General features: G+C 39.0%; 1 protein-coding gene across 25 annotated transcripts in view; it reads left to right on the plus strand.

The window, feature by feature from the left end:
• The window catches only part of UTRN (utrophin), a 478,862-nt gene that overhangs the window by 211,727 nt on the left and 244,268 nt on the right, over nucleotides 1-22,867 (plus strand). For all 25 annotated transcript variants that reach the window (XR_011502522.1, XR_011502525.1, XR_011502539.1 and 22 more), the window contains 7 exons: nucleotides 3,294-3,429; nucleotides 4,756-4,905; nucleotides 8,204-8,279; nucleotides 14,229-14,443; nucleotides 17,139-17,256; nucleotides 20,267-20,472; nucleotides 22,316-22,470. Coding sequence is in view for 22 of the 25 variants with exons in the window: in XM_070506675.1 (XP_070362776.1) it covers nucleotides 3,294-3,429; nucleotides 4,756-4,905; nucleotides 8,204-8,279; nucleotides 14,229-14,443; nucleotides 17,139-17,256; nucleotides 20,267-20,472; nucleotides 22,316-22,470 (1,056 nt within the window). In the remaining 3 variants the exon portion in view is untranslated. The remainder of the gene's footprint in view (nucleotides 1-3,293; nucleotides 3,430-4,755; nucleotides 4,906-8,203; nucleotides 8,280-14,228; nucleotides 14,444-17,138; nucleotides 17,257-20,266; nucleotides 20,473-22,315; nucleotides 22,471-22,867) is intronic.

The raw sequence follows: 22,867 nt of genomic DNA on the forward strand, positions 1-22,867 counted from the left end.
TGATGACTTGAGTGCACAGGGGTGAAGATATGTTGGGCAGAGCCTTTTAAGATATGATCAGATGAGGTCCAAGTTGTTTTATTGTCTGCTATTACAATAGGAGTTTTCCTGACATCTAAGACCTCCACTGTCCATGTTCTGTAGTTCCTAGAACACCCTCCCTTACCGTAGTTTTAGGCTGTCCATAAAGTCTCACTTTTCTACTCAAACATCATACATAGAAAAATACCATTATTCCTCTTCCTTCTGACTGATTATTGTGATATGGTGATGATGTGGCAGGAACTTGAAGTAGCTGACAGAATGCTCTGGACTTAGAATGTAGCCATCTGGGTTCGGGGTCAGGCCTCGGGGTCTTCCTTGCACTTGGTCAGAGGTTGTGCTGTGCCCACGTCCGTCAGTGCTTTGTAAATAATAATACACTTCCTCTTCTATGTAGGATCGTAAATACAATGTTTGACGGTTGGTTTTTATGTTAAATTCCGGTACAATGCCCAGATTTTATTAGAGCGTCTTCTGGTTGCAAACATGTTTACCAGTGAATATAATACGCAAATTATGTGTATTATTTTACATATCACTTTAAAATTATTTGAAATTATTTTTTTGAGATGGTCAATGTTTAATGGATGATTTCTACTTTGCTTAATATATTCCATTTCATTACTGACCTTTTATTTTTTTTAGTTAATGGTAGTTTTGGGTTAAAAAGTCTCAGGTATTTTTTTTTTCTGTTAATTTTAACTCTGTAGATGATGTATTATTTTAGAGATAAGCTAGTGTTTTGTTAAAGGCCAATCTAATACCTTTTCAAGTCTGATATTATAGTGTAACAAAATGTACAAGTATGAATAATTGGCCTATGGCTGCTTTTTATAAAATAACGTTATCTGTTATTTTGTGTGTTTTGGTAAAAGGCAAATAATTTTTTGTGTGTTTTGGTTGAAAGATTGCCATGTGGCAGAGACAGGGTTTGGTGCCTTGCACACATTATCTCATTTAATCCTCACAGCTATACCCTCTGAGGGGACCCTTAAACCAACTGGCTATGGAAACTGAGGCTCAGAGAGAAGAGGTTAAGCAACCTGTCCAGGACTCAGAGAAAGTTAGTGATGCTCTGTCTTATGCTCTCACATGCTGTGCCGTCAACCTTGGGAAGACCACAGAGCTCTCTGGCCAAGTTTTCTTCTCTATAAATAAGAACTCTGACGTCTTTTCAGAGGAGTCTTGTGAGGATTAAATGAGACAGTGTTCGTAAAAAGCATATACCCTGACTATTCATAGTAAACACCCAAAATATCTATTTCTTATAATAGTAAGTTAACCTAGAATTTATATTCTCCAAGCATGTTATTGTTGAATTTTGCCAATGATTGGTTGATTGATTTGATCAATAGTTATTGAGCCTTGTATTTGGCACTGGGGATACAAGTATGAGTAAGGGACTCAGAGACTAAGAAGAAAATATTTAAAAGAGAAAATGATACGGTGTGATTAAAGAATACATCATGGGGGAGACACAGAGGTGGGGTGATGGGCCACTTCAGGTTGTAACTTACCTTCAGTTGGGGCCACCTTGCAACTTTAAGACCTTATATGTGTACTGTGATCAGAGTCATTGAGAAATAGCACACAGCTCAATTTATTTCTGTATCGAGCTCCCGTAAGTTAAATATTTGCACAATTCAGCAATTCGTGGTGAGCAATTATTATCAACTTAATAATTGTTAATGAGCAATTGTTATCAACTGTTTGAACATGAATTTACAACTTGTTTTTACTCCTAGGGATAACATTCAAAATGTAGATTACATTTAGCTAGTTTGTACCTGAAAATTTTGTGTAACTCATGTCTTATTGAAATAACTTGATAATATTAATTTCCTTCATAGATATATTTTCTAAATACTAAATTAGTCATGATTATGAAACATTGGAAATTTAAATTTCAACTTTTATTTTTTTTAAACTCAAGGTCGATAATAGTATTTTAGATGTGTCCAAAGTTGTTATTTCAGTTAAGTCCTCTTTGACGCAGAGGGTAAATTGCCTGTTTTGGTGCTGGTCGTCTTAACAAGTAGTACTATGGCTTGATTTATTTTTTTTAATCTTGAAGCAGAGTTCTTTCCCGATACATACTTAAAAATAAAAACTTGTGATTTTGGGGTGATTTTCATTAGTTTCTTAAGCACTAAATACTCTCCTTCAAATATTACTGACTCTATTAAATATGTAAGTATTTATTGAGCATTTGTATATAGTATATATATATTGCATCATTATGTTAGGTCTTTTTGTGATTAAAAAGAAGAAAATCACAGCCATAAAAATGTAAATTTTTATTAAGGATGACACAATGTAATTTATTAAAAAATTGCATTCTATTTTTAAGCCAGCAGCTAATAGCAGCAGCTATAAAAAATAATGATACCACCAACCAAGCTCTAAATAGCTTTCAAACCGTTTCTTAAAAATGCATAATCTTGTTTGTCAAATGAGTTCTACTTGTATTCTCATCTTCTGACAGATGGTTTATATATTTATAAATGTTATTCTTTTAACATTTAAAAGATCTAATTAAGGCAGTTCCTTTTTTATATTCATATGACTCTGTTTCCTTATATCCTTGAAGACGTTTGCTTTTGGTTTTTCTAGATCTCTTTTTATAACTTGGTACTCTATTCAAATATAATACTTCTTTTAATGAACTCACCAAATTTTCACTTTTTCTTGACTTTCCTAATACTTGTAAAAATTTCCCATTGTCAGTCTCTTGCCTTGTTCTTATTCTTTCTTTCCTATGAATAAAGTAGAGTAATAGTTGCCACCTAATGTGAATAATGTCACATAATGATGCCTTTCTGTCTCCATGGAGGACTCAAAGAGAATTATGTGTTTTTCCTTATTATTTTAGATAAAGACATTTTTCATGTTTTTTTTTTTAAAAAAAAACTTCCATTATGTTGTCCAGTGGTGTCTAGCTTTAAAAAAAGTCCTTTGTATTAAATTTCTATATCATTTTTTATGAGGAGGGAAGATAACATTCTTTAGTTTCGATGTTTTTGAATTTAATCTGAATTTAAAAGAAGGAAGAATTCTTATTCTTATGTTGTCAAATATTCTCTAGTATTGCAGAGTGAATACATTACTGTTAATACTCATTTGAAAATACGTATTAAAATAATTATTAGGAATTTTTTTGTGTGAAGTATGTAGTCAGGATATCCAAAGCAAATATATAGTGTTCTGCATAATTGGACAATTTTTCTCAATATTTTTCAATAATCTCTTAGGCTAAAAGGAGAAAGTAAGCAGGTGATGGAATATAGGAAAAGACTAGATGAGATTATCTGCTGGTTAACGAAGGCTGAGGACGCCGTGCAGAAGAGATCAACCACCGAGCTGGAGGAAAACCTGCAAGAATTAACAGTAAGTGGTTTGTTTGTCTCTATATTTGCCAGTGCTCCCTGATGCATGAACGTTTACGCTAAAGAAAAGGTATCACATGACTCAAGGAGAGAAGGGAAGAAACTTTGTACTTTGTGGTAAACTTTAAAGAGGAGTATCTTTCATTTATTTTTTTTAAGAGCAGCTGTAATTTTGTTCTTGCAGAGGTAAAACTTCACTCATGTAAAAGTGATAAATCTTGTCGCAGTATTAGACTGAAGGTTTTTGGCATATTGTAAACAGACTTCATCATTTTAGAATATAATAATACTGTGAAGCATAGTTTTTTGCCTTTAGATTTTGAAGATAATCACTGGTTACTATCTATAAGATTGAATTTTACAAGAAAAGTCTAAGTGACTTGAGAGTAACTTACTGCGGCTTACTATAGACTTAGCATCATGGTTGTATTAATCAGACTTTCTTTCTTGATGTGCAACCAACAAGAATTGTTTATAGTTGTATGTGTATACAACATACAAAAATGCATAATGATATATAGATATGTAAGTATACCCAAATATCCATTCATTTTTATATTTTGTGTTTTAAGAATTAAAATACTTCTTACAGAATAATCATAATGTTCTCATATTTTTATTAAAAAAAAGCAACTGTGTGCGAGTGTGGCTATACACACTTGCACGCATCAACGTATGCCTAAAAGGATACTCACTAATTTGATGAGAGCTTTTGTCTAAAGGAGTATGATTGAGGCCTTTTGGGAAAGAAACTTTTGGTAATGATGAAAAATATGTGGCAGACAATTATTAGATTTTCTTTGCAAAATGTGACAGATATCTTACAAACTTGTTCCTGTTTTATCTAAAAATTTCAATCATTTTCTTGGAACATCACTTTTGTAAGCAATTTGGGGGCAGTTACAGAGGTTGGGACAGTATTTTATGGCAGATAGAGGTAAAGGAGAGAGAGATGCATAAAATACTCTTGTTGCTTCTTTTATTGCCTTTCATTAGAACAGACCTCCTTTTCATTATCTAAGAATAGAATTTTAAATTATCAGTCTAGATATGACACAGTATGACCATGGTAAGAGACTGGGGGGAGGAGGAGCATGTGGGAGCATTTGCACACGTGCACACAAATGCAAACTGAAGGGGGGTGTTCATTCCCCTGTCAGTTAAAGTTTATTAACATAAGTTCAGGCTTCTTATAAGTTTATTTTCCATTTATGAAATTAAAAGTTCACGTTTGTAAGACTATTTCCCAAAGAGATTTCTAATATAGTTCTCGAACTTTCCCCAGTATGACAACCTTCTAACCACACCTCTCTCCTAACTCCTTTAGGACTTAACCCAAGAGATGGATGTACAAGCTGAGAAACTCAAGTGGCTGAATAGAACTGAACTGGAAATGCTTTCAGATAAAAGCCTGAGTTTACATGAAAGAGAAAAAATTTCGGAAAGCTTAAGAACCGTAAATTTGACATGGAATAAGGTGTGCATTAAGAATTATGGTGACGAGTTTCTTGTGTTTATTGATTTTTGTTGTCAAAGAAGTAGGCTCATGTAACTGTTTTTCTTTGAAGTATACCCAAATATGGGCACATTTTACTAATGCTTACTAGTGTTTATAATTGTTATTTTTTTCATCTGTTATGGACAGAAGCATATGTTTTCGAAGAATACTTTTTATTTTATGTGGAATGTTTTGGCCTAGGGGAGTTATACATTATATACTACATTAAATAATGAATTAGGCAATAAAATGCCAATAATTATACTCTGAAAATGAAGACAGTAAAATAACTTCCTGATGTTGCACATGATTTTTCACATATGTAGGTTTATTTTTAATGATTTTATTCATTCACCATCCATACAGTAGGTTCCAGGTGGGATATAATGGCACGTGGCTACAAATACGACTAGGATAAGGTTCTTTTCCTCATACCGTTGCTTTTTTTGCAGTTGAAACAGTTAAAGGCAGATAAAGTCATAGATTTCTATTTATTTTGGCCTAGTACATACCATAGCAGAGGATGAGGTCTTTCTGGGACATTGAGTGGATGTGCCTCTGTCCTGGTTTGGATGGATCCCATAGCAGTCATTTCTTCCCTCTGGGTCCTGTTGAAATGGTAGCCGCCATCCTGTATTGAATGATGCAGGTGCTGTGTTGATCTGGCTTCTCTGATTAAGACTTACTGCTTTGATGAATTACTTTTACTGATGACTCACACATCTCTGTTTCTGGCCTGGATCTCTCTCCATACTCTAGACTTGCATATGCAACTGCCTGCTCAGCATCTCTTATCTGGATGTCTAATAGACGTCTCAAACTAACAAAGTCAGGCTCCTAATATCCGCCTCCGTCTTGCACCTCACTCTACTTCTCCTACTTCTGTTACTGATAGTTACATGCTTATTATTGTTTAGGCCCAAAACCTTGCAGTCACTCTTATGGTATGTGAATTTTATCTCAATTAGAAAAACAAACCTTGCAGTCACCATCAGCAATTTCTCCTTCAAAATACGTTATCCCTTTGGTGAATGGTTTGATGGATGGTGAGATGGCTAGATACATAATAAAGCAAATTTAGCAAAGTTTTAAGAATTCTAGATGTTGGGTGGCACCTGGGTGTTCCCTGTACAACTCTTTCAGCTTTTCTTGGATTTGCAAAATTTCATAAATTCGACTGCTTTTCACTGTCCCCATTGCACTAACTTGTTTTAAGCCCCCATGTCTCTTGTCTCGATCACTGCAAAGGCCTCCTCGCTGGTCTCCCTGCTTCCTCCTCTGCCCTTTGTCAGTCTCTCCTCAACAAAGCAGCCGAAGCACTGGTTAACGTAATTCAGAGCAGGTCAGTCCTCTGAGCAGAGCTCACTAATGGTTTCCATCTCACGCAGAGGAAAGGCTAAAATCCTTACTGAGACGTATCGAGCCCGCCTGTTCTGGCTTCCTGTTTTTTCTCTGACTTCATCTGCTCCTCTCTCTTCCTGACGTTCATTTCCAGACGTGTCAGCCCAGGGTCAAACATGCCAGTCTCAGCCTGTGTATAGTCAATCAGAGCACACATATTTACTTAACACAAAAGATGTCAGTGAGTATTGTGTAGAATAGGGCCTACCGGCAACTTTGGGAGCACTTTATTAGACAAAGCCTATGCTTCCTTTTATCCCAAGGCTGCACATAGATTTTACTGTACTTAGGTGAATTATGAATGTCTAAGACCAAGCAGTGCTTATTGTGCAGGGAATTTCAGCTAACACACTTCAGGAAATACTAACCTGAGATATTTCATTTATTCATGCATTCATTCACTCAATAGGTTTTTACTGGACTCTCACTTTGTGCCGGGTACTATTTTAAAAACTAGGAATACAGCCAAGGGTATGACACTGCCTCTAACCCAAAGAGCTGATTGTAGGTGAGACAAGTAGACCAGAAATTATAACACAGATATATCCATGGGGACAGAAAGGTAGGGCACCTACCTGGCTTTGGGGGATAATCATGGAAGATTTTGTGGAGGAGATCATATCCAAGTCAATTTATAAAGGATGGATAAGTATTGGTCAGATGAAGCATGTGGGATTGGCTGGGTCAGCCTGGTGGTGTAGCGGTTAAGTTCGTGCGTTCCACTTCAGTGGCCTGGGGTTCACCGGTTTGGATCCTGGGCACAGGCCTAGCACTGCTTGTCAGGCCATGCTGTGATGACATCCCACATAAAATAGAGGAAGACACAGATGTTAGCTCAGCAACAATCTTCCTCAAGCAAAAAGAGGAAGATGGGCAACAGATGTTAGCTCAGGGTCAATCTTCCTCTCACACACACACAAAGAATGGGGGTCAGGGCATTGTAGGGAGAAGCAGTAGTAAGTGAAAGGGTCTAGAGGAGAAGAGAATGAGCACATTGCGTCTAGGTCCTGGAAGTAGCTCAATATGAGGTGGAAGGATGAGAGATGCTTGCAGAGACCAGATCCTAGAGGGCTTGCCATGCATCACAAGGAATTTGAGCTCCATCTTGAGAACTACTCACCACCTTGAGGGCGGCGGGCAACTACGATGGATTTTAAGCAGGAGAAAGTTACGTTTTGGAAGGTCACTATAGCTGCACCATAGAGATGGGTGGAGTGATCCTGAGGATGGATATTCTTAGAATATCAGGATATCAGTTAACTCCTCTGAGCAAAGACCCATTAAAGTTGTAGACAGCTTTGTGAAGAGGCTGTCAAGGAGACAGATGATGAATGTAGATTTGGACATGTCTGAACATCCAGTTGACAGAGAGAGCTGGGCTAAAGATATGTTTCTAGGAGTCTTCAATCTCTTAAAAGTGCAATATGATAGATGAAACCATTGGAACCAGGACCCACGGAGAGAGGCCAGGGTAAAGGGTAAGAGACCAAAAACCTACCGTGGAGAATGTCGGTGTTTGATGGATGGGTTGAGGAAAATGAGCTGATGAAGGACACTTAGAACATCAGCCAGAGAGGTAGGAGTCAAGTCAGGATGGCAGAATATTAAGAGAATTCAAGGGAGGAGGGGTGACCGCATTAAATGTTGCAAAGAGCCAGGGCAGCTAAGGACTAGATAGCCTTCTTGATAGTAGTGTCCACAGAGTGGGGGCTTGAGCAAGATGGCAGTGGATAGTGAAGGCAGAGACAGAAGCTTGGGCATTGAGGGGGAAGAAAAGCAAGAGAGCTGTCATTTAGAGTAACAATTCTTCTTTCGAAAATATAGTCATCTGTATTTATATACTGTTCTTCTCTGTCTGTTTGGCCTGATGCTGTAGATATGCAGAGAAGTACCTAGCACACCGAAGGAACGCATCCAGGAACCGTGTTCTGTGTCTCAGACAAGAATTGCTGGTAAGATTAACAAAATTTTTTTATAAGCATAGCAAAATTTTATGATTATGAGCATCATATATGAATTAGGAAAACTTATTTAAAAGCGCAATGCAATTGTGACTGACTTTTCTATTTTTAATTATTTGAAAAGAACGTCTTCTTTAAACCAAGACATATTTGACTGCCCTGTGTGTGCATAGCGTTCCCTCTCTAGGAGGATAATTGCTTTTTCCTGGGACTAGAGTGGGACCTGGGCCTCAACAGATCCTGCTGAAGGGAGAGGGAGAGGCTGGGGGAGCAATGGGGGCTCGTCTTCTGGGGACGTGCATCTTTTCAGAAAGTCTGCTGTAACCCACCATGTGAGCATGTTCTGGGGGTGCCTAATTGGATACTGGTTGTGACTGAAAACAAAAGGTTTAGATAACCCTGGAACCAGGTGGGAAGTGGGGGTTTAGAAGAGTTCTCCATCCCAGGGAAGGCGTATCAACAAATATTGATCACTTAGATGTGGAGACAGAAGAGTATTTTCTCACTATTTATTTCCTTCTCTGCTTGCTGAGATTAGAGTGCAGGCTGCCATGCCATAGCCGTGTAGCCACTGCCTGCAAGCTCTCTGAGCCGCCTGGCCCTGCCCTCCCTCTGAGTCACCTGGCAGAACTCCAGATCTGATTACCCTAAGTATCTGCTTCCTCTGTGCCAGCTGCTGCCGCTGCCCCGCCCTCTCCCCCTCCCCCTCTCTTCTTCCTCACCCACTTCTTTCTGTTCCCCACCCCCAATCTCAATTTCTCCTCGCCCTCGCCTCCTCCCACCACCCCCTCCTCTTCCTCTTCCTCTTCAGGAGTCAGAAAAAGTAATGAGTGACAAGAGTTCTTTTTCTTTTTCTGAGATTGCATACTTGCTGAGGGCCACGTTAGCGTTCTGTTTTATTTGTATTTCCGAGTACCTTGCACGGGAAATGCCTGGGGCCTGATCGGTTTTGTCGATTAATATCCGAGACACTCTAATTAACATTTGGGTCCTGGTACTTTGCAACTACAAGCCCAACTCCATAGCTGTAGGGAAAAGACTCGATGCATTTATAAAAGAGCACTAGGTTATCTTACCTTTTTTCAACATCATTAGGACAAAGGAGTAGGGAAAATTTGCATACATGTGTAGAAGTGTAAACAGCTGACAGCAAAACCACACCTTCCAGTAGGTGGGCGGTTCACCCTGACAGGCTATTCCTCCGTGGGACAAGTGTGAGAGCTGAAGCTCATTGCAGTGTGTCTTCCTCCTACACTATGGTTTAATTCCGTTTTTTCTTCTTTTTTTTTATTATATTAAAAAACAAAATTAGCCATTTTAAAGTCCACAATTCAGTGGCATTTGGGACATTTGCAGTATTGTGCAGCTACCACCTCTGTCTAGTTTCAAAATATTCGCATCACTCCAAAGTAAAACCGTGTCCACCTTCAGCGGTGTCTCCTGTTCCCTTCTGCCCCAGGCCCTGCAACCACCAACCTGTGACCATCCTATAGATTATCTGTTCTGGATATCTCCTATAAATGGAATCCTTAATGCTTCTTTCACTTGGCAGATTGTTTTCTGGTTCATCCATGCCCGCTTCCTGCTGACTGTACTCGAAAGGGCGCTCCGCGCTGACAGGCAGTCCTCCTGCACTTTGTTCTGAGAACTGCTTGCGACCCATCTCTCACCTAATGACCGCATCTCATCTTTTAAAGATAAAATGCTTTTTGTCTGACAAGACTTCTTCTTGTTCCCATCACAAAGTCCATCAACCTACCTACGGCTGTACCCACAAACTCTGCAGGCTTCCTTCCTGTTCAGCGGAAGAGTCCTCTCTCTCTCTGTCTCAGACCATCTCCTCCACTTGTGCTTCGCATCGCATCTTCTCTTGGCTTTTTGCTTGTCCTCCTTCTCTCCTCTCTACTGGATCATTCTCACTGGCATACATTCTGACGCCGATAGCTCTCATGTATTCATTTAAACTGAGGTATAGTATTCCATTGCATGGATATACTTCCATCCTCGGGACTCTCTTCTCTAACTATGCTTCCTAGTCCCATAACTGTAGACGCTTTTTAACTTTAGAAGATTCAGCCAGTTCTGAGGCCAATATACTTGGAGTCATCTGCGACTCTTCTGTGGATTTCATATCCGATCCGTGAGCAAGGTGTGTCAGGCCCATGCCCATCCCAGCCACTTCCCTGGTCTTGAAAACCCTCATCTTTCATCTAGATTATTGGAATCTTCTCCTAACTCATCGTCCTGATTCTGTTCTTCTGGTAGGAGCGGAGTCATGCTTTAGAAATGTAATTTTGATTGTCTCGCTCCTTTGTTCACAATCTTTTAATCACTTCTGTCATGCATAAGTGAGTTCCAGTGTCTTACCGTGGTCCAGAAGACCGTGTATCATCTGCCTGCTGCTTGTTCTTTCTAATCTCTTTTCTTATTTCTTTTCTCTTTGTTCATGCTGCTTCAAAACACTGGTTTTCTTACTGTCTCTAACATGCCAAGAACACTTCCGCTTATGGCCTTTGTGCTCGCTGCTGCTGCTTCTCTTCTTACCCAAATGTCCTTCCCTCACATATTTACACGTTTCACACGCTCACTTCCTTCAGTTCTCTCCTCAAATGTCCCCCTCTTGGATACGCCTTTCCTGACCTGATCGCCGTATCTCAAATACACCCTCTGTCTCTCTGTCTTGGTTTTGCTTCATGACATATATCCATCTGCCCACCAGAATGCAGGCTCCACGAGGGCAGGGCCCTGTCCTGCGCGCTGCCATACTGCAGCATCTAGAACAGTGCTGTGCACATGGTAGATTCTTGATAGGTATTTGATGAATTGAAACAGTGAATGAATATTTAGGTTGTTTTCAATTTTTTAAAACTACAACGAAAGCAACAGTGAGGATTAGGCAGGATCACGTGGGAGGTCTTCTCTAGGGCGTGTAGTGGTGGAGTGGCTGGGTCGTAGACTGTGGCTAGCTGCTACTCCCCTAGCTGCCGCCTGCACTCCTTGTTCTGGTCTCCATTTCTACCAGCTGTGCGTGGGAGTTCTCACGGTTCTACATCGTTACCAGCGCTTCAACAGTCTATTCTCAGAACCTCTTTACACTTTTAATAATTATTGAGGACCCCCAAAGAGCTTTGGTTGTGTGAGTTATGTTTATGAATATTTACCTAATTGGAAAGTAAAAGTGAGAAATTTCAAAAATAATTTATTAATTTGTTTAAAATAACAATAATAAATCCATTCATTGAATATTAAGAAAAATAATATATTTTTATAGAATTTTATTGTAAGAAATTGGATTTTCTAAAACAAAAAAAATTTGGAAAAGTGGCATTGCTTTGCATTCTTGAAAATCTTTTAATTTCTGGCATGTTAGCAGACACTTGGATTCTCGTATCTGCTTCTGTGTTTGTTCCCTTGTGATGTTTCATGTCATGTAACCTTGTGAAAGACGCCGCTCTACATTTGGGAAAGGATGGGCGTGAAAAGGCAAATTGCTTATGATGATGCTGTCGTAGTTTAGGCGTCCCCACCCCAGGAACCCAGAGTTCCCCAGAGGTCACTTTGCAAACCTGTGACCTGTGGAGATAGGGTAGTTCATTTTTATTGGCATTTCCTCAGTTACATGTGTGGCTTAGCCTTTTTTTCATATGTTTATTGTCTTTCTTGTTTCCTCTTCTGTGGTTTGTCTGTCGATATTTTTGGAGTTAAAAAAATTATTTTGATTACTAGTTCCTTGTCTGGAATGTGTGTTGCAAACACCTTCTCCCTTAACCTGTGGCTTTAAATCTTTATTTATGGTGCTTTTTCCAGAATTTTTTTTTTTTTAGTAATATGGTTTACCCCTTTATTTATTTATCTATTTTAATTTTTGGTGAGGAAGATTGGTCCTGAGTCAACACCTGTTGCCCATCTTCCTCTTTTTGCCTAAGGAAGATTGTCCCTGAGCTAACATGTGTGCCAGCCTTCCTCTATGTTGTATATGGGCCACCACCACAGCATGGCCTGATGAGCAGTATGTAGGTCTGTGCCTGGGATCCGAACCCATGAACCCCGGGCTGCCCAAGTAGAGTGCACGAACTTAACCTCTGTGCCACAGGCTGGCCCTTCAGAATGCTTAAACATTAATGATCTATTAATAGTGTCCCTTTTTTGTGATTTAGTACTCTGAAGTCATAAAGATATTCTTCTATATTTTCAACTAACAGTTTCACAATTTGGGTTTCATATTCCGGTCCTTAGTTCACTAAGAATTAATTTTCCTGATGTGCATGTGAAGTCAAAATCTGTCCCAGCATCTCCCCATTCCAGCCAAGGGTCCCCACTTTTCCCAGCATCATTTGTTGACCAGCAAATTCCTCCTCAGTGGCCTTTAATGCACTCTGCCAAGGTCGAGGTTCTCTGCCCTGTGGCTCTTCTCTCCCAACCTGAATGTCTGGGTCCATAATGCGCCAAGTGAATCATTCGTTATACGCTACGTAATAATATAATGAAATATCTGGTAGGGCATAACTCTCTACCAAAAATAAAAGTTTTTTGTCTGTTTTGGGCCCTTTTCTTTTCTATATTAATTTTAAAATCAGAAATTTGAATATATGGTTTTGTCAGGTTACACTCAAAACTATTGGGATTTTCATTACAGTTGTGTTGAATTTACAGATTGACTATCTTTTTAAGAAATATTATCTAAGCCTCATCTAATATACTGTATGCTAAAGGGGGTTCCAGATGGATCTAATAATTAATTCAATTCTCTATTGTATCAAAACTAAAGAAAAACAGTAACCAACCTCCCATCATTAAAAACAAAACAAGACAAAAACATACAAATAAAAAATAGAGAACATATTTATCAAATCTTTGGAGAAGATATGACTTTTTAACTTTAAAAATTTAGGAAAGACAATCTCCCAAGACAGGTTTATGGATTGATCACCCCAAGTTTGTTAGCATCTATATGTTAAAGAGGAAAAAAAAACCCACATTAAAACATCATGAAATAAAAACATTGTTTTCAGCAATATGGCAAGGGTTCATCTTCCCTTTATAAAGAGTTCATCCAAATTGATAAGGAAGGAGATAAAGAACACAGTTAGAAATTATACCATATTTGGTTAAAAAACATGAAAAATGCTACTCTCATTGGCAATCAGAAAGTCATTAATTGAAGACAATGGTGAAAGATATGTATTTATCTACTGAGAGGGAATATCGTTGGTCTGGGTGCAGGATGCTCGTAGATCCACACACTGCTGCTGGAAGTGTAAATTTCTAACTTGTAAGGAAGACAATTTGGCAATAAGTTTTAGGTACATTAAATGTTTTCAAATTTTCTGACCCAATAATTCTACTTTGGGACATTTATGCTAAGGTGGTAAGCAGAAATGTGCAAAATGCTCGACGCAAAAAGATATTCCTTGCAAGTTCTTTTTTAAAGGAAAATTTCAGGAGCACTCTAAGTGTCCAGCTGCAGGGAAAGGGTTAACTGAAAGTTACACATAGGTTATTACATAGGTATTCCCAGTGATCTTATTAAGAGTGACTAATGATCGTGTTATAAAGTTAAGTGAAAAAGAAAAGAAAATTAGGAATAAATTGACTTTATAATTAAGGCACACATCTTGATAGCATAAAATAACGCTCCTAATTTTCCCACAGTTGGTTTATTTTTTATTTTATTTTCTCTCGGTATCAGTGTTAGTTACTTCCGAGTTATTGCTGCCCTAGACTATTGTGAGAGTGTGTGTTGAATTGGCTTTATGGCTCTCAAAGACAGAGATGCTACAGGAAATACCACTGCCATTTCAGCATGAAAAAATAAACACCTCTTACAGTATTTTTACTTTAACTAAATTTTATGTAAATACAGGTACACACGTCACCATTACACCACCACAGTCACCATATCCTGTTGATTTACTAACACTGCTACATTTTTTATTTCAGCTCATCCTAGTGTCCAAAAGGTGGTGCTAACATCATCTGCATCAGACATTCCTGCTCAGCCTCCTCGTACTTCGGAAATTTCAATTCCTGCTGATCTGGATAAAACGATAACAGAACTAGCAGACTGGCTGGTATTGATCGACCAGATGCTGAGGTCCAACATTGTCACTGTCGGGGACGTAGAAGAGATCAATAAGACAGTTTCCCGAATGAAAGTAGGTGCACGGTATAAAGGCTTGGTATGGAAATACCACAACACAGAGGGAGACGAGATCTGTTTGGATCCCCTTTGTTTATCCTAAACTCTGGGAGAATGAACTTTAACATATTCTTGATCTGTCAAATGACCATCCTGGGCTAGCTCCAAAGAGTAAAGCTTTTCTTGCATTTGTACTGTTTTGGTATGATCATGTTTACCAACGTGAGCTGCAGTCTCAGGGTATTTTTAAGACCTAAAACGGGTATCATGAATCTGCCACATCAGTATCAGTGTATGCGAGTGTCACACTTCATGCCCAGGGTCACAAGGCACAATTTCCTGAAGTGCCTTTTCAACTTATGTTTCATAATGAGCTGATTTGTTTAATTGCTGACTTTAGAAGTGAGAATCTCCTGACTATGATTTTACACACATACCATCTAATATCGATTTGTACAGTTCTTTTTCCATGTTCAGTGTGTGCTAGGTTCTGGGCTGTGTGTCGTATAAGGATACTGGAAAGAATATACTAGATAGAAATTGAGAGGGTACCATAAAATAATAAGAGCAGCTCTTGCTAACTTTGGTGAAGTGCTTAACGTGTGCTGCTTATTTCTCTAAGTATTTTACATATATTAGCTCATTCTCTTTCTTGATCTTGTGAGGTAGGCAGTGATTTTATCTCCAGGTTACAAATATGTGGAAACTGAGGCAGAGGCGCTGACTGCGTATAAGCAGACAAGTGGCTGCGACAAGGCCGAATCTGGTACAAGCCGCAGAGCGGGTCCAGGTGGAGCCAGGATGAGGAAGGGGATTACTTCTACAAGGATGGAAGGCAGACTGTGTGGGAGTTTGACATCTGGAGACAAAGTAAATGACATTCCTGGTATAGGGAAGAGAGGGAATGAAGACAGGCGGTGGGGAGCATGTGGAACACTGGGTCAACATTTGTGCGATAAAGAAGTGTAGTGGAAGTAAGATAGCAAGGGCAGCTGAGGGTCACCTTGTGAAAGAGCATGTGGGCTACGTGAGGCCCCTTGAGCTTTTAGTCTGTAAACAACTGGCAAGCATCTTTTTTCCTTTTCCTTTTCTTTTCCTTTTTTTTTTTTTTTTTTAAGATTGGGATCTGAGCTAACATCTGTTGCCAATCTTCTTTTTTCTTCTTCTTCTTTTCCCCAAAGCCCCCCCAGTACATAGTTGTATATTCTAGTTGTAGGTCCTTCTGGCTCTGCTATGTGGGATGCCGCCTCAGTGTGGCCTGATGAGTGGTGCCATGTCTGCACCCAGGATCCGAACCAGTGAAACCCTGGGCCGCCTAAGCAGAGTGTGCGGACTTAACCACTGGGCCATGGGGCTGGCCCCTCTTTATCTTTTTTAAATTGTGGCTGGAGACTGGTCATAACAATGCTCTGCTTTAGTAAGAAGACTGGGGATAGCACAAGAGATGCTTAAAACAAGGAAAAGAGCCCTGTCTGAGTGGCTAAGATGATGCTATTACAATTAGTGGAAATAAGGAATGGAAGAAATGGAATGAGGAGGAGGGTTTGATTGATTTCGTTTCAGGTATGTTGTGTTGCGAGACTCTTGTGCCATTTAGAAGGAAATGATCAGCATTCATTGAAATGTCTCTGGTATTCGGGGTTAGAAGTTGTGAGTAATACCTTTAGAAATAATATTTGACACTATAGGAGTAACTGAAGTCTGAAAAATTAGTGAATTCATAAAGAGGAAAAGCTGGGAGAGAATCTTTGCCACGCTATCTGTACTTGTTGGAAATTGTGTTTTCCAATCTTTATGGCTATTTATTAGTTCTGTTCTTAAAACACACCATTTTCATAATGTTAACTTTTCTCCCATATTTATCGGTACTAAGATACAAACTTTCTTGAGCTGCAGGTTTTCATGTCTAAGATTATTTAATTGCCGTTACAGTTGGCCCTCAGTATCTGTGGGGGATCGGTCCCAGGACCCCTGTGGCCACCAGAATTCGCCAGTGCTCAAGTCCCTTATATAAAATGGGTAGTATTTGCAAATAACCTCCTCTCTTATACTTTAAATCATTTCTATATTACTTATGATATCTAACACAATGTAAATGCCATCTTAATAATTGCTGTAGTATATTGTTTAGGGAAAAATGATAAGAAAAAACAGTCTGTACGTGTTCAGTAAAGATGCAACCATTGTAGCTCTTTCCATCCGCGGTTGGTTGAATCCAGCGATATGGAACTCACGGATATGGAGCACTGACTGTATTCCAATCAGCGTTTTCCTAATACCTCACCCTGGTCCCTGGAGGTGACGTTAATTTGTGTTCCTGTCTGATGTAGGACAGATATGCAAGGCATGAGCAGCAGAAATCACTGCTAATGTTTTCAGATCATTTTTTAGTTTTCAAAAGGATTTTCTTCATTTAATCTCCTCAGACTTGATAGAGCTGAGCTGTGAGTGTTTATTATTTCTTTTTGTGCAAACAAAACCCAGAGAGGTAAAGAGCCTCGTCTGGGGACCCAGGTGCTAAGTGGGAGAGCTGAGATTTGAACTTAGGTCCCCTGACTCCAAATCCTGCACTCTCTCTGCCACATCGTGATGCCTCGGTGTCCCTTCTAGGAGGAAAACAACCCCAGCTTCCATGTCGGCACGTCAGTTTGCTTCGTTAGTATTCTTACCACGTGGCTTATCTTATCTTAATAATCATTTCTTCTCGACAGATCACGAGGGCTGACTTAGAACAGCGCCACCCTCAGCTTGATTATGTTTTTACGTTGGCACAGAATTTGAAAAATAAAGCTTCCAGTTCAGATGTGAGAACAGCAATCACAGAAAAATGTAAGTTTTTAAAAAAAATCATATATCACGATCCACTTTCCCTGAAAATGGTAACACACACACATTTTCAAAGATTATTCAACCAGAAATTAATATTATTAGGCATTTGATGCTCTTTACCTATTAATAGCTGGCCTGTGGTGTAGTCGTGAAGTTCGGCATGCTCTGCTTCTGTGGCCTGGGTTCGCAGGTTCGGATCCCAGGGGTGGACCTACACCACTCGTCAGCCATGCTGTGTGGTGGCGAGCCACATGTAAAGTAGAGGAAGATTAGCATAGATGTTAGCTCAGGGCTAATCTTCCTCAGCAAAATAAATAAATAAATAAATAAGTAAAGCTTTCCCTTGTTTTTTAGTTTTTGTGAACATTGTTACAATTCTCTTATGAATCCCTTAAAGTATTAACATCAGTGTCTTTTAACTCCTCTTCTTAAAATGCATTCCACAAATATTTATTGAGCAACTGCCATGTACCTATGTGCCTGGCAGTAATTTGGAAATACTTTAGTTAAAAACAAAATAAAACACAGGAAAAAATAAACATGTAACACAACCACAGCTGAGATCCCTGTTTCGAGTTTGCTTTCTGGCTTAAGAGCCTCTGTTAAATCTGTATGGCATACAAAACAAAGTCTGAATTCTCAAGAATGTCCTCTCGGGGCAGTCACAGTAGTCTGCTCGGTCACCCCCTCTCCCTCTGCAGCCCTCGGCCCCGCCTGCCGCTGCTCTGTACTGTATGTATTCTCTAAGACGTCCTGACATTTCTTAGTCACCTTACCTTTCTTCACATTAGTTTTTTCCTCTCAACCTTTTCTCCCCAGGTGAAATTCAACTCAGCAGCTAAAATGTCACCCCCTTGGGAAGTCTTTCTCACCCTCTTCCAGTCCCTGGTGAACTGTATTTTCTGTCTTTGCTTCCTGCTGTGGCCTCTTCCCTCGTAATTTCACTGTGGATCTTACAGTTCCTTTAAATCTCTCCCCTCCATAGATCGTGAATATTCACCTTCCTTGCTCTGGGGCCTCCCACAATGCCCTACTTAATAAATATTTGTGGCCGAATATAAACTGGAAGGTATTTTACTACCTTGCCTAGTATTTCTGAGGGGAGAAAGTCAACTATTCCTCCTATAGAAAGTGTGTTTTGATTTCAAAATAAATGTGATAGAGACAAGGTTATTATAAGGGATGAGTAGGCAGAAAACTTTGTGTCTCGCAATGTTGATTTAGTTTTACTAAAGTAGCCATTTTCCTTCTTTCTCGCTCTTTTTATTAATTGATGGATTGCTTGTGCCCATTGTGGAGGTCTGGATTGATCCTGTTTCCTGCCACGTGGCAGGGGAGCTGCCCTGCTTTAGCGACACCAAACTATTTACAAGGCCGTCTCCAGCTTCCTTTTTCTACTGTCTTAGGTTTTTTTTCTATCACCTCTCTGTCCAAAGTTTCTTTTAAGGTTTTTTACACAACTTTCCTGCTCCTGAATGTCTTCCCTTTGCAATTTAACTCCCTCTCTGTGTTGTCTCTCCATTGGTGTGTGTGTGTGTGTGTGTGTGAGTAGAGGCTACATAGTCTTTGTTACTATTCATTATATCAAAAACCATTCTCAGCTGGAATTTACTGTCTATAGTAGCCTGCTCTTCACAGTTATTCACAAGGAATAGGATGATTTGCCTACTTTTACCATAAACCTGTGATATTTGCTGTCATTCGATGGCTTTGGTTTTATTCATTCAATGTTAAAGGATTCCATTAGTAACAGAATTGATTGTAAGTACTTTCTGTAACTTTTTAACTGACCAATGGAACATTACGATAAATTTGTCCTCTCCTTAAGTTAAAAACGTAAGCAATTTATTGAAACTGATAAACAAGACAGCATTTTATTGAAACTGTTAAACTAGATAGCATAATCTCATTGAACAGTTTTTTTGAATTATTATGTGTAAGTATAATTTACAGTTTTCTGAACAATCTTAGATTAATAGCTATTATGGTTTACTATAACCCTCCATTAGGCCAAGAATTTTACCAAAAGGTCCCGTTATGACTTAGCTGAAATGTTACCTTGTACTCCAGTTCTTCTTGGCCTGGTGCTCAACCACAGCCCTTCAGTCCGTCTGGCCTCCAGAGCATCTTCTAGAAGTTTGTTTTTAGCTTTCTACCTACTGATTATCATTGGGTCATTGAGGATATTCAAAGCCCTTGCGTACTGGTACTTCTGTTAAGATGGTGAACGACCCCTGATGTAAATAATCAGAAGTCTAAGTTTCCTTAGATCTCTCTTTCCCTAACTCCAAGTTAAAAATGGGAAGACAAGAGAAGGGAGGGGAGGGAAGAGGAGGAGAGAAAGAGACAGAAGTAGAGAATAAAAGAAAGAGAAGTAGAAAGAAACACAAGAAAAAAGACAGAGGAAATGAGCCAATATGGATTTTTTTAGGATAAAGAGCTGCTGGGTACATAGACCTTGAATTTAATTGACTTTTAGTGTTTCTCTTGAACATATAAAAATACTACTTTTTAGAGTGGTTTCATGCTATGGTAAAACAAATGTGAAAAGTATTCTTAAATAGTTTGTTTTCTCTTAAAACCCAAGACTACCTTGGGGCATCTCCTGTGTGGATGATAAATGACTAAATTTGTGTCTTTAAGTTCCATCATCAAGTGCTGTTAAACTCTACCTTCAGCAAACTGGGTTCTGTAAGTATAAATTAGATAGGAATTTATTTTCTTTATAATTTTTGGTTTATCAGTTTATAATGGTAGATATTTTTATTGTGAGTATTTTAGTGTATTTAAAATAGAGTTTAGTCCAAGATTTTCTCTTCCAGAATGGTTTCAGAAATATATCAGTTGTACAATAAGGTAGACATGTATTAAAATTTCTTTAGAATGTATGTAGCAACTTGCCTCCTTTCTCTTTTCTATTTAAAACCTTATTTATGAAAATTTGGTATCAGGTCTCTTTTCCCTTTCCTGGTAGTTACTCTCTGGGTTATTTTTATGATGCCTCCCCCAGTGGAAAGGGTCAAGAACCAGTGGGATGGCACTCAGCATGGCGTTGAGTTGAGGCAGCAGCAGCTGGAGGATATGATTGTTGACAGCCGTCAGTGGGATGACCACCGAGAGGAGACCGAAGAACTTATGAGGAAGTACGAGGCTCGACTCTATATGCTTCAGCAAGCCCGAAAGGATCCACTCGTCAAACAAATTTCTGATAATCAGGTAAGATTCATTAGATATTTTTGGCATTATCGATTTGTTGGATGTGCTTTTTGTTCCATTGTTAACTGTAATTTTAAAGACCCGTGTCATGATATTTTCCCAAGGGCTTACAATACATATTGAAATTTATATAAAGGATTTGACCAGGAAGAGTTTTGAATAATTTCTGGAGGCATGACACATAGAAATGTACATGCATCCCAGAGTTACAGCTCGCTGACTCTTTGCAAGTGGAACACTTGTGAACCAACTTCTAGAAAGAGAACATTTTCAGGATCCCAGGAACCCTCCTTTTGCTCCCTTCCGTGTCTACCTTGAAGGTTATTTTTATTTATGAAATTCCCTGAGACTTTCATTTGAGGGCTACTGTAGTGACCAAATCAGGTAATAAGTAAGTTTAGCTTCTTCTAATACCTTTATAACCAAACTATTGTATCCATATCATCAGAGCAGGTACCTTTTTTGTGATCAGTTTGATTGTAGAGTTGATGATATTTAACATTTATGGTGGTTTTTTTTTTTTTTTTAAAGATTTTATTTTTTTTCCTTTTTCTCCCCAAAGCCCCCCCGGTACATAGTTGTGTATTCTTCATTGTGGGTTCTTCTAGTTGTGGCATGTGGGACGCTGCCTCAGCGTGGTCTGATGAGCAGTGCCATGTCCGCGCCCAGGATTCGAACCAACGAAACACTGGGCCGCCTGCAGCGGAGCGCGCGAACTTAACCACTCGGCCACGGGGCCAGCCCCCATTTATGGTGTTTTTAAAGTGCTATTTTATATTCTCTCTACAATCATAGAAAGTATTCTTGAATTAGAGGTTATGATTGTTGGTTATACTTTGGTGTAACATTTATTTGCCCTTCAGATAGCCTAAGATGAAAGTGTACATTTGTGAAGAGTATAATAAAGAATATATGAGAAACAAAATCTAAAACATCAGAGCATGTTTTCATTCTTCATACATGTAGACTTTCACGTTACAATTTAAAAAGCAAGTGGCCAGGTGTCCTGATTTCCCGGGTCATTCCTTGTGTTTATGGTATCTGCCGATTGTTTTCACCAAAGGACTCAACCGTAATAATCGGAAAAGCCCTGGATGCTTAACTAGAGGAATACAGTCAAAAGTGATGTCAATGCTTCACTTACCATATTCAGAATATTCTTTTTTAAACAACAGTATGGTTCTTTTCTTCTCATCCATCTTTAGGATGGATTTTTCTGCCAGTTGCTACAAAAAGCATTATCAGAACATTCATTTGTCATCTAGATTTCATGGGGAGTGTCTTGATCCAGGGGCTCTCAGAGATGGGAAAGTGTGTCCAGCAACCAGTGCCTGTGGACCCACTCAGCATCAGCTTAGCTGTTCAAGCAACTGTCAGGAAACCTTGCTTGGTTGCTTGATCCACCCAAATAGTTAACTTTGTGAACATATGTGGAGATGCAGGGGCAACAGACAGAAGACTTCCATATTGTCAGCCCCTTTCCATTTCTCCAGGCATGTAGAGAGGAACCCTGAGTTCGTCCCTATATAATGTATGTTCCCTTAAGGATCAGACGTATAGCAGAAAGGATGAAAAAGACAAATGGCTTGAGGAAGTAAAGTATATCAATATATACAGATAATAATCTTTTAATATCATCTGCCACGTACCTGATCACTTTCTTCTTTTCACTCCCAGAATTATTTTTGTTTAAGCTTATATGTGTGAGTTTGTCCCATAATTTGTTTTCTTCTTTTGATATCTGGGTCTAAAACATGTTAAACCTACTGGTAGGACCAGTGTTTTGGTAATATTAGTTACTGAGTGACCAAGTCTAACACTTACGCCTAAAATTACACCCTAGATACTGCTTCAAGAACTGGGTCCTGGTGATGGTATTGTAATGGCGTTCGATAACGTCCTGCAGAAACTACTGGAGGAGTATGGCAGTGATGACACCAGGAATGTAAAAGAAACCACCGAGTACTTAAAAACATCATGGATCAATCTGAAACAAAGGTAATGCTCAGTCCCGGCAGGTAAATGCACGTGGACAAGTTGAGAATTTGATTGCTTTGGCTTTCTCATGGAAACATGCCAAATCTTTGACTTCTAGAAGTCCATTTTATTATTATTGTTTTCTGTGTTTGCTGTGCTGAGTTAGTACTATCATACAGAATGTATACTTGGCCATTATCTACTTGAATTTCTACAATGGAGTTTTTCTTGAATAAGTCTCCACTTCGCCAGTGATCATTTTACGTGTTCTATTTTCTGACTCTTCTCGACATTCCCCAGAGTACATCTTGTAGTCCTCGGATGGTAAGGAGCCCTTAGGTATTTACAGATGCGTTAGGGTAATATGATCCCTAATGGTAATCAACACAGTGTGCTGTTGGCTGGATCATCCTCGGTT

Source organism: Equus asinus, chromosome 1 (genome assembly GCF_041296235.1).
Source record: "Equus asinus isolate D_3611 breed Donkey chromosome 1, EquAss-T2T_v2, whole genome shotgun sequence".
Classification (NCBI taxonomy): domain Eukaryota; kingdom Metazoa; phylum Chordata; class Mammalia; order Perissodactyla; family Equidae; genus Equus; species Equus asinus.